At 26.3% G+C, this 13,358-nt stretch overlaps 1 protein-coding gene across 1 annotated transcript; it reads left to right on the top strand.

Annotated features, from left to right (window-relative positions):
• Window positions 1-8,354: 8,354 nt before the first annotated feature.
• Window positions 8,355-12,537, top strand: LOC133807220 (probable serine/threonine-protein kinase PBL11). Its single transcript, XM_062245405.1, has 6 exons — window positions 8,355-8,641; window positions 8,735-9,102; window positions 9,938-10,073; window positions 10,422-10,558; window positions 10,969-11,092; window positions 11,831-12,537. The coding sequence occupies exons 1-6, from the start codon at window positions 8,560-8,562 to the stop codon at window positions 12,271-12,273; spliced, it is 1,290 nt and encodes a 429-aa protein (XP_062101389.1). The 5' UTR covers window positions 8,355-8,559; the 3' UTR covers window positions 12,274-12,537.
• The last annotated feature ends 821 nt before the right edge of the window (window positions 12,538-13,358 follow it).

Consider the following 13,358-nt stretch of genomic DNA (forward strand, 5'->3'; position numbering starts at 1 on the left):
TGTTACTCGTGGGCTTTTTTTTAAGACTTGTCTTCGTACAAGACAAAAGATAACCTTTATTAGGAAAAATAAAATAAAATGTTAGATGGTAGTGGAACTTGGCCGACCAACTTCATAGACTTGAACCATATTTATGGAGATTAAAGCACACATTCCACTTGGGTTTTTACATTCTAAATTGAATTATCTACTCACTATCACTTAACTAAAAAATATTGTTGTGTTAGCTGTTGTACTTCGTTTAAAGTTATGATCACTATCAATGTGTTTTGATTTCTTTTTACGTTTCTAGTGCTAATTATATTGTAGTGAAATGGAATGTCTAATTGTCTAAATGTGATTAGGTTTTTAGTTGGAAAGTTTGTAATATTTGTTTTTAAGAGTTTTTGATCTCATTAACGACTTGATTTGTTTATATAGGTCGTCTCTTTTCAGAGAATGATATTTTTATTTTGACTAATTTTGATCTTTCTCCACATATTAGTGTTTGAACTTTGAGCAATTGTTGTGTTACCTATACTTTGTTTAAAGTTATGATCTTTATCATCAATGTGTTTTGTTTGCTTTCATTTTAGTGTTAGTTATATTGTAGAGAAATAGAGTTTTTTTTTTTTTACCTTACAAGAAATATTAATTGTCTAAATGTGATTAAAATTTTAATCGGAAAGTCCATAATATTTTTTTAGCAGTCTATTTATACCATTAACGATTTGATATGTTTATATCGATCTTCGGTCATTTCTTCTGCTCAAAATATTTTTTTTTTGACTAATTTTTCAAAGTTAATATTCTATTTAAGATCCAATGAAATCTTTTTTTCTATATTTTAACATTCAATGAAATTTCCATGGTGGAATGTATATTGTTATAAAAGAGAATAAAACTCACTTATTTTACACAACTAAGATAACTAAAGAAAGTATTGTCTAGTAGTAAGACTATCTATGTCCTATGTCGGCAGTTTATTTTTATATTATTATTCATTTTTGTGTTCAAATGTAAGGAGTCTAAAGTCCTTCAATCACACTATATTTACTAGTTTTCAGTTTTGAGTTAAAAAGGGTTCATATTGAAATTTTCTTCTTAATATTTTCAATCTCAGACAGCTCATATAAGGGGGTCCAGACTCTAAAAGTCCAAAAGTAATATGGAACGATAAAGTTTCGGCTATGCTCATAAGATGACAAATCTACAACTGTTGTTGCACTAATACAATCAATTTTGACCACATTTTTTGATGAGTTGGATTGGATCAAGGTTCGTCACGTAGGACCTATATAAAGGTTCATAAGTTTTTAGCTATTTTTATAGAACAAAATTCTAATTTTTTTTAATATTATATTACAGACTCTACAAAAAATTTTCACACAAATTTCACTCAAATATTAAAAAATTTGTGAAAAAAAGCAATAAAGCTTGTGAAACTAATAAAAGACTTGAGTCTCTCTTTTTTTTTTTTGGATTGATAAAAGACATGAGTCTTCATTTCTAACTAATCCTATTATCTTAAAATCTGAATCGCTAAACAAGGAAAAAAAATCATGAATATCTATACTAAAAAAATTATTGAAAACACATTTAGTGAAAAAATTATAAAAGTATAGTAAAATGTATATTATTAGTCACTTTATTGGATAGAAGCTGTAAATATGGGTTGGACTTTTTGGCACGACATAAAAAAATATAAGTTTGTGCTAGGTACAACACAATGTTGCAGATTGGCACGCACGACCCCTAAAATTTGGACTTGTGCACGAGACGACACAACAAGCTCGAAGGCATGCCGCGTAATCACGAATCAACTAGCCCAAAAACACAACACGTTAAAAATCGTGAATTAAGCTAGATAATTTGGCATTAATAATAAATATTTTTTTATTTTATATATAAATTAAAATGCCAATAAAAATTTGATATAACTTTGAGTATATATAATCCAATAATTAAAATAATTGTTGTTTAACCCAAAGTTTGACATGGTGATGTAACGTAGGAAAGGGACACGTGGCAACAAAACGTATTAAGTTTGACTGAACTGGTCAGTTATACTCGATCAGCATGGAGGGAGCTATCCACCTTGGAACCAAAAAAGAGAATGAAGCTATTACACAAAGGTTGCTGGTCGAGCAGATTAGGCTTGGTCGATACCTGCTCGGAAGATTGAGCTGCTCGAAGGACGCTTCAATCAACCAGAATGACCCAGATTTTAGCGGATATTTATATAATTGATATTTGAATGTATTTTTCATATTCTTTTATTATGTATTCAGTTGTAACAAGCTCACATTATGCGTGTAAGGTCTATTTCATGCTCATAAGACCCGTGACACACCAAGAGACTATAAATAGAGATCACTCACAATAATTATTCTCTCATGCGCACTTTACATACAAAATCCTTATCGAATTGTATTTTCTCTTAGACTTAGGAAACTCAGTTGATTCTTATTCTTCTTGATCTTGAGTTTGAGACCCTTTTAATTAATAAAAGTGTAAGTGGACGTAGGTTATTACCACTTCTTGGGATCGAACCACTATAAATTTTTGTGTGTCGTTTACTTGAATTCAACTCTTTAAATTTTTAATTGTTGTTTAATTTGACTCAGTGTCGCTGATCAAAACGCTGATCAACAATTGTAAAATATAAAATTATTAATTTATTTGAAGATTTTTGAGTTAAAAAATCGAGTACTTATTAGTAACAGTATTCAAATTCTAATAATTATAATTATCTTTAATATAATTGTGTGTAAATTATTGTTGAAAAATATATAAAATAACTTAAACAATAACTTATATAAAGAAATGCATTTAGCTTAGTAGTTAGCCTATTAATTGGTAAAGAGAAAGAGTTTAAATCTCTATTTCATCTTTTGTTGGCAATACTAATATGAACTTAAATATGAGCTTAAAAGTGGGTCCGAACGAGAAAAACGAGCTGCCTGAATTTGAACCCAATACAACAAAGCCACCATCTGTATAAGACCCAATTCTATTTTTTTGGAGGCTCTAAAATATGAGTTGTATCTACCCAAATTTACACCTTTAGATAGGCTTTCTTCTAGTTTCAATTATCATTTATAGAAATATATATGGTTATATTCACTAGGAGTATGAAAATGTGTCAAAAAAAAAAAAAAAAAGCATAAAAACAAAATTTTAGCTCTTGTCTCAATTGGCTGAACATAGTCGTGACAAATCTTTGTCAGTCATTATTAAGAAAGAATTATTTATTTAAAAAATGTAACTCATATGATACATAATATGGTAGAAAGAGAAGAAATTATTCAATTAGTTCATTTATTCAAAATTTCAAAGATCCTATTAACGTGAATATCACTTCAAAATTAAAAGATAAGTTTGGATAGCTTTGATAGTCAAATAATTCATAATTAAGTGTCTCTATGTCAACCTATTTTTTTTAAATTTTTTTGTTGTAAAATTATTAAACTAGTATATAGTAATACTAATAATTACCCATGATGGAAAATTGTTTTTTTTAAAAAATATTTTTATTATTTATAATAAGTTAATTCATGGAAAGAGAACAAGGTGGATTTAATTCTCTCTGCAAATATGAAAAGTCCCCAAAAAAAAGTCTAGATTGACTCACTCTATATCCCTTTCAATTAGTTGAGGCCATTTTCTTTTTAATGTTTTGAGAGAGAATTGAGAATTGAGAATTGAAAATTTTATATTATTATTATTATTTATTCATCTACTCGACTACTTTTTTCAACACAATTTAAATATATATATATGATCAAGTAAATTAATTGACTTATTCTCTTCTCTCATTTTTTGTGTGTTCTCGAAAAAAGTAGTATTACTATATATGTATATATAATATCTACACTTCTTCTGAGATATTTATAAAAATATATTAAATGTAAGTATGAAATAATGTATAAGTTGACTAATTCCCAACATTTTGCTTTTATTAATTTATTTCTTTTTTGAATGAATTTCTATGTATACTATACACACTATTTCAACTTAAGATCCGGATTTTGTCACGTGAAGAATCGAACTAATTTGTTTAATTCATAATTTCTATAATTAAATTGATCAGTTATTAATTATTTAAATAATAAAAAAAAGTATATCAAATTTAAAGTAAGAATTTGTCCATACAAAGAAGAAAATCCAATACCTCCCAACCAAACTTTTCCTAATTTTTCTTCCTCCTAAGAAAATTAATCTGTCTCTACACTAATATTATATGCATTCAAATAAATCACAAACTACTTATTTATCTCCACAAACTCCGTTTAGTTTAGTTTTTCTTTTTCTAGAATGAAGATTAGGGTTTATAATTTTTTAGATCTTGTGTTTTATTTCATTATTTGTTTGGACTTTGTGTTTTGACTAATCATTTTTTGGATCCTATATTTTGTATAATAGTTCAAATAGAACTCTAAACTCGATTTTCATCAAAGTTTTTTCAACTGAAATCACAAATAATTTACCAAACTAACAATTTAGAACAAAAATAAAATCATTCTGGTTAATAACTGTATTGTTATATTCAATTTTTTATTAATCGAAATTGAGTTTAAGAGTCTATTTGAATTATTTTACAAAATATAGAATCCAAAATAAATTTATTAAATCACATAGTCCAAACAAATAATTAGAAAAAATTCAAGGTGTAAAAATATATAAATACTAAATATTATTATTATATTATTTTATAATACATATCCCATGTGCTCATATGACTGGTAACTAGTACACTATTTATTTATTAGTTATATATATAATAATAATATATTGTTATTATTATAACAATTGTATATAACGTATATGTGATTTTATGTATATACACGTAATAAGGTCAAAAGTTAAGTCATTATTACATTGATATGAAATATTATGCTTTAATAAAATAAAATAATTTAAGAAAATATCATGAGGATATCCATTCCCCTAAGCTAAATATTTATAGAAGATTTTTTGTTGGTTATTATCTATATATGGTTACCAATAATTATGTTGATGTATCAAGTAATGATTTTTTTTTTGGCTAATATTATTTTTTCTTTGCATTAAATTCAGTTTTTTTTTTTTTTTTGCCTTAAGCAATGATGATTTCAACTCATATATTTAGAAATTGACATGATTTTAAAATTTAAAGTATATATTAATAACAATTGAGAATCTCAATTACAAAATATAAATGAAATTTGTAATAAAATTTTTATAATTATGACAATTTTTTTTTTGTCCACGTTTTCTGATTTAATATATTGTTTGAATAATAATCAAGTCCCTTTACACATCAATTCAATTGCATTAGAATTTGAAACAAAAAATGATGAGTTGCAATTTCTTTTAATATGAGTCTAATCATATTATAAATAATTTTGTTGGTTGCTCCTAGGAGTTGTGCTCACAATATAGCTAGGGTGATGAAAATATATAAAATTAAAATATAAAACCGATTAATTCTATTCTTTTGTTTGGTATTGATGAATTTCAAAATTTTAATGTATTAAAACAATGATACTAAATAGGCAAGTTATAAAGATGATAAAAATTAATAAAAATAAAATAAAGACAATGAATTTTAAAATTTAGTTTAATCAGGAAATAAATATTAGTTGGAAATATAATGATCATAATAATTATTCCTATAAATTTCAAAATGATTTTTTTTTTATATGGAGTGGCTAAATAAATAATGAAGAATGAATGGAGAATGAATCTTGGAATGAATTTTAAATAATAATTTTTTTATTTGATTAATTAAATGAATATATGATTGTTATGTCATAAGGTAGTCATTCTAAATGTTTGAAAAAGTCAAAATTAATTTTGAGACATATTAATTAACAACTATAAATATGGATCATTATATCTTAATCCAGTGATTAATATTAAAGTAACTATCAATGGGTAAAAAAAATTAATAACCATTAAGAGTGTCCACATATATATCTTTATATATAAAAAATGTGTATTTAACGGTTTTTCTTGGTTTTGACCGTTTTTTTAAAATTTAACAGAATATTCTAAATATTTAACATAGTATTCATTTAAAACCAATTCAAATAAGATGTTTGGAATTTCAAATAGAGTGTCGAAAGGTGTCGAAAGGTGTCAAAAGTGTCTAAAAAGTTATTTTATTTTATTTTTTTAAAAAATAATGTAAATGAATTTGGTCACTTGTGTTTTATCGAAGTACATGTTTTGTACCCTATGTTTTCAATAATACTCATATAGTACCCTGTAATTTGAAATCGTATATATTTGGTACCATAAATTCAAATTTGATCGATAAAATTTAATCAATATGACCAAACTGCTCTAAACTATATGAGTTTCAAATTCAAATTTAATTACTTAATTACATATACCTGATGTTAGTTTGATCATACTAATAAAACTTGAGTCTAAGATACTAAATATGTACGATTTCAAATTATAGAGTATCAAATAAAAATTATTGAAAATATAAGGTACTAAATTTGTATTTCGATAAAATACAAAGTACCAAATAGTTATTTATCCTAAAAAAATTCAAAATAAAATTATTATGTTAAATGACTATAAAAGAATTTTATTTAGTTATAAATGAAAGTATATATATTTATATAGGGTTTATACCTTTTTGGATCATATGTTTTGTCTAATTACTTGTTTGGACTCTGTATTTTGTAAAATGGTTCAAATAGAACCTCTAAACTTGATTTTGGTCAAAGTTTTCTGAGTTAAAATTACAAATAATTCACCACACTAACAATTTAAAAAAAAAATCATTTTACCTAACAACTGTATTATTATATTTAATTTTTTTTCTTCATCAAAATTAAGTTTATGGATCTATTTGAACCATTTTACAAAATACATAGTCCAAAAATGAATTTATCAAAACACAGGGTTCAAACAAGTAATGGGACAAAACACATGGTCCAAAAAATTATAAACTCATTTATATATATATAATTGTGTATAGTAGGAATAGAAAATAAAGGAAAAATGTGTTTTTCATTCTATCAAAAAAAAATTCCATATTATTTTTGTTGTTTTATGTTTGCATGAGTGTGAATTGGATTGCTTTATTCTCTGCCCTAATATGGGTTAAAACTCAAAAAAATCAATTGGTGCGGTAGTAATCATTATAATCACTATTTATATATTATATGCTATTCGTACATACAAGATAAGATAAAATTATCATATGTTTAACAAATTAGACTATAATGATGGAAAATATCTATCTAGTATCTATATATATATATAAAATAATATTGTTTAATTCAAAAATTTATTTGAAATTTTGTTCAACTCAATCTCAATTTACAAATAGACTCACAATGAAAGAATGAGAACATTAATCTTTGTATAAAAATATGGACCACATTTCTTCTTTCATCATTAATTAATTTTTAAATTAAACCCTACCATTTTTTTTAATTTTCTTTTCCTTTATGAATCCCATCACTCTCACAAACTGGTCTAATTTGCTTAGAGTAGCTTCCTAAGTGGTAATAAATATTTTGGAATATAGAAATATATTTATATATAAATGTTTTTGGACAGTCAATTATAATTATATTTATACATTTTTTTTATTTTTCCACAAGAAAAACTAACCTTTTCAAAAAAACACATTAATCAACCAAGTCCCATCCCACCATATTAGTTAGTTAATTTCCTTATCATAAAGTTGAATGAAGAAGTTTTATTATCACAAACCAATCATTATATATATAATATATATATAATTAAAAAACAAAAGGTGAATTTAATTTTAAAAAAACCTACATTTTTTCTCCATAACGAAAATTATATAGTATATGTGTCAGTTTAGCTCCTACGTTAGGACATTTCTGTTTTTGGTATGTAGAGAAATTATCATAATTTTTTTATTTGACAATGTATATTGTAGTTATAGCAGATATCCCACCAATTTTCGAGAAATTTCGAATAATTTTTCAATACCGAAAACTAAATTTCAAAATTAACTAAGACTTTCCTTACTACATTAAGTTAGTACTATCATTTTTTTTCTTTCTTTCTAGTAAACCTAGTAAGAGTATATACTGTCCTTCTTTCTTTGTTTTTTAATAAATTAAATTTGACCCTTAATTTAAGGGGTTTAGTTGAATTGAATTTGTCTACACAAAAAATTGTCAAAACCATAGAAGAATTTGTCTCCACGCGTGGACCCACTTGCCACACCTGTATATATACACATATATATGTACGTGGCAATTAATAGTTGGTGTTAGTACTATTGACTTATTAATTTATAACCCAAGACCTTTCTTCTATCATTAATACTTTGATCATCATAATAATATACATAATAATATTTTTTTATATATATATTTATACATAAGCTTGATAATTCTCTCTCTCTCCCAAATTTTAAGAAGAAGAAGAAAAAAAGTGCCACAACTCTCAATATTGGGATCTTTCTTGGTTCTTTCCAGGAACTTGGTACTCCATATATATATACATATCATCAGATTGGAATATATATATATATATATAGATATATATAAACATATAACATAGTTGGAACTACTCATAATCATCATCATCATCATCATGGGAAATTGTTTTGGAACTACTCCAGTCAATAATCATACCCCAGGCAATACTAGCAAGATTCTCAATAATCCTACTCGTGGTATGTTCCTCATAACTTTCTTTTATTAATTTTCTCACCAACCAAACACATGGATCTGATCTTTCAATCTATATATATATACATATGTTGCAGAAACAAAGAAAAACCAACCTGAGAAAATTGGATTAGGAGGCAAATTTGGTGGTGGTGGTGGTGTACTGGAGATTGGTAGTAGTAGTAGTAGTAATGGCGGTGAGTATCAAAACGACGAGATTAAAGTCGAAACGACATCTATTGGGAAAGTGATAACACCAAACTTGAAACTGTTCACTTTGGCTGAGCTGAAGAAGGCGACCAGAGATTTTCGACCCGACACCGTTTTGGGAGAAGGTGGCTTCGGAAGAGTTTTCAAAGGCTGGTTAGATGAAAAGACCTATGCACCCTCCAAGGTCGGCGTCGGCGTAGCTGTGGCCGTCAAGAAGTCCAACCCCGATAGCGCTCAAGGCCTTAGGGAGTGGCAGGTACGTAATTTCACATTTTATGTTTTATTATTATTATTATTATTTGCTTGGTGGGAAATTGATTATTAAAATGTTGTATGATAAATATAAATTTGGCCGTACCCTTGTGTGAATAGAAAAACAAAAGTCATCAACACCAATAATTATGTGGAAAGAAAAATAAAAATAAAATTAAAATTAAAAAAAAAGTTATTTACTTGACATTGACAAGTGAAAACCACAAAACCAGCTAAGAAACCACCATACTATACAATATTATATATGGCTTTCTTAGAAAATTCACAATGCCTATATGAATTTATATATAAATGTATATTTAGGGTAAGAATTTTAATCCTTCTTCTTTCTAGAGGGCTATTTAAAATTTTAATATTTTAGGAGGGCTTAAATGTAAATATTAGAATATTTTTTTAAAGATTTTATTTTTAATTAAAGTAAAAAATTGAGCAGGGGTTGAAGCTTCATTCATTGTCTAATATACTTGAAAAAAAATTAGAATGCACATATGATGATATATATTAATCACATTTATATTCTTATATACATATATATATTTTTAATTATCTTCTCTCACTATAGTATAATATTGTTTAAGTTGTTAAAATGTTGGGTCAAACATGAATTATAGAGCTAATAAATTAATGAAACCAAATCAATATTATATATTAAATTTTTGCATATTTTTAACTTCTTATGTTTTTCTTTCTGTCTATATTTAAATTCTCCATTATTGAATGAGTTTATATTAAACATATATATTATATATAACATGCAAAATTATAATTATTTAATAAAATGATGATTTTTAGAGTTTTGAATATATTATTAATTGCAGGCCGAAGTAAAATTCTTGGGGAAGTTTAGTCACCCAAACCTTGTCAAGCTCTTAGGATATTGTTGGGAAGAAAATCAATTTCTTCTTGTGTATGAATACATGCAAAAAGGAAGCTTGGAAAATCACCTTTTTAGAAGTAAGATTTCTTTTTCTTTTTATGTGGAGTGTTTCACAATTTTTTTTTAACAAAGATTATTTTATAATATTAACCTTTTTTTTTTTAAATTAACCTTACCGACACACTCGCGATATTTTGTTCGTACACACTTGATACTATCTCGAGAAGGCTATTTTATAAATATAAAAGGGTTTCTTGGCCAAATGATCTATTTTTTGAAATCATTTTACAGTCTGATTTAATTTTAATAATTTTTTTATAAAATAGACTCATTATTTATTAGAAAATGATTAGAAAGAATAAAGATATTAGTAGTTGAAATTAATGTGGATTGGATTGGATTTGGTTTGGTTTGGATAATAACAGAAGGTGCAGAACCACTATCATGGAGCACAAGGCTTCACATAGCAATAGGTGCAGCAAGAGGCCTTGCCTTCTTGCACAACTCTGAGAAGTCTGTCATTTACAGAGACTTTAAAACATCCAACATTTTATTGGATGCAGTAAGTTTATTCTTTCTCTATTTTTCTTAATTTTTTTTTTGTGAGGATTTATACTTTTTTAAACTTTGTGTTTTGTCCTATTACCTATTTGAACCCTGTGTTTTGATAAATTCTTTTTTGGACTATGTGTTTTGTAAAATGGTTTAAATAAACTCCTAAACCCAATTTTGATGAAGAAAAAATTGAATATAACAACACATTTGTTAAGCAAAATAATTTTGTTTTTGTTTTAAATTATTAGTTTGGTAAATTATTTATAATTTTAGTTTAAAATTTTTTTTGGACCAAAATGAGTCTAGGTTTCTATCCAAAAAGATATAAACATTTTTTAATATTTATTATTATTATTATTATTATTATATTAAGATGAAATAATTAAACATTTTTTTTGTTATATATGCTTTTGGTAGGCCTATAATGCAAAGCTTTCAGATTTTGGGCTTGCAAAAGCGGGCCCAGTAAATGGCAACTCGCACGTGACAACTCGTATCATGGGCACGTATGGTTATGCGGCTCCTGAATACGTAGCAACTGGTAATATATATATCTATACATATACATATAAATACGTATATATACAGTCAAACTTGACAAAATATTTTTATAACTTAATGGAATTATTTTTATAAAATATTAGAAATATACACATTTAAATTTAAATTAAATAATAATTGATAAAATATGTCTAATTTAATGTATAAACAAAATTAATATAAATGTATAACTACAAGATTTATATAATGTTTGAAATATACAAAATTATTTTAAAAGTCTAAAGTGATAATTAATTTTATCTTGAATATTCAGTATGTAAGTATATTTAATATTAACATAATTATTATTATATGGAGGCATATTTTCTAAATATGAAACCAAAAAATATTATATTTTATTACAATGTAAAATTTACTCATATTTATAACTCTTACCAAATTCAGACTAAAACATTTGACACTTTAGGCAGATTTTATTTTATATATATATATATATATATATTATCCTCGTAAAACGAGAAGTGCATAAAAGAAAATTATTGAGATCTATATGAACCAAAATATGTGGTAAAGAAGACTGATTATAACAATTCAATTCAGTCGTGATGACAAAAATAGTGACTTAAATAATTTAAGTAATCATACAAAAATATATTAATTGTAAACTTAGATTTAAAGAATGACCAATAATAATTATAATTTTTAATTTTTGCATAAATTGATAATTTTTTACAAAATAATCTTTCGAACATTATTATTCATTTTATATATGAAACAGGTCATCTATACTTGAAAAGTGACGTGTTTGGCTTCGGCGTAGTGTTGCTGGAGCTAATGACGGGGTTTCGTGCCCTCGACACGAATAGGCCGTCAGGAGAGCACGTTTTGGTGGATTGGGCAAAACCTTCTCTCACAGATAGGAAGAAACTAAAAAAGATAATGGATAAAGGGCTCGGAGACGAGTACCCGTTAAAGGGTGCATTCCAAGCTGCTGGGCTCATACTAGAATGCCTTGAATCAGACCCTAAATCCAGGCCTTCCATGGATGAAGTCTTGGATAAGTTGGAGAAAATCAATGACTTTAAAGTCGTCATAAAAGAGAAGAAACCTAATCGTCAAGAACAGCCTTCTACTTCTACATTTAATTATCGTCATAATAAATCCCCAATTTCTCATAGGCATGGGGCCAATGGCACTACTTCTTCTGCTTATCGACATTAGTTTGATTCCTATAAAAAAAAAAAAAAAAGGTAAATAAAAACAATTTTATCATATCTTTTGTTGTGTCATTGAGTTTGACAATTTTTTTTTTTTTTTTTTGTTCTTCTTTTTGCCCACTTTCTTCTTGTAACTTATGATAAGAGTTGTAAGTAATGCCAACTTAAGTTTCTTCTTTTTCTCTTTATACTATAAATTGGCTATTGATGACAGTACTTGAGCTCCATATGAAATTCATTACATACATTGGTGTTGTTCCCACCTAAATCATCGGTTTTCTTTTTACTATTTTTTTTTTTTTATAGAATTTTGTAATTCACTTTGTCTATCTTAATAACCTTATATTTACTATATTTTAACTTGGTATTTTTTTCTTCATTCCAAATGTGTTATGTTATTATAGGGTATTTTTACCCAGTGCGCGATTACGACTTCGTCTTATAATTACGTGATTCAATTCGCCAATTTACATCTCTAAGAACACGAGACATGTTTTGGACAGCTTGCGTTATATTGTTATGCGATTTTACTTATCCTTTATGTCATCAAATACGCGAGACACGTTTAAGACAACTCGAGATATTTTCTTTGCGAGAAACATGCAGAAGCAAGTTGGCCATCCTTTCTTGCGAGATGCGCACACATTGTTAGGGCACCTTGCAAGTTTTATAATTTTTATGCGCAAACTTGTTTATCTGAAGATATGAGCTTGCACGATGAATCTTATATTGTGTGAATGCGCGACTACTTCAATAAATAGACATCGCACAATTTTTGTACGAAACTCAAACGACTCTTAAGTCTAGGCCAACGTTAAAAAACGCTCGAGTAGCCTTAAAGAGTGTAGTTAATGCATGTTTCAAATATAGTATAAATTATTGTATTTAATGTAATTAATGATTTAATTATCTGGTTTAACAATCAGATGATGACCGCATATTTTAAGGGACACCTTCTTTTCTAATAAATAAGTGATCCAAATATCAAGATAAATCAAATCACAATTCAGACTCAAGTAGACGACGTAGAAATTTTGTTTGCTGAATCACTATAATTCTTAGTATTTTTACTTCATTTTTTTAAGTATT

The sequence above is a fragment of the Humulus lupulus genome, chromosome X, assembly GCF_963169125.1.
Source record: "Humulus lupulus chromosome X, drHumLupu1.1, whole genome shotgun sequence".
NCBI lineage: Eukaryota > Viridiplantae > Streptophyta > Magnoliopsida > Rosales > Cannabaceae > Humulus > Humulus lupulus.

Excerpts from the sequence above, each read along its gene's own strand:
- LOC133807220 (XM_062245405.1), top strand. The coding sequence starts at position 8,560 with ATGGGAAATTGTTTTGGAACTACTCCAGTCAATAATCATACCCCAGGC. Across the intron at positions 8,642-8,734 it reads TCTCAATAATCCTACTCGTG|AAACAAAGAAAAACCAACCT; the intron begins GTATGTTCCTCA and ends CATATGTTGCAG. Across the intron at positions 10,074-10,421 it reads GGAAAATCACCTTTTTAGAA|AAGGTGCAGAACCACTATCA; the intron begins GTAAGATTTCTT and ends GGATAATAACAG.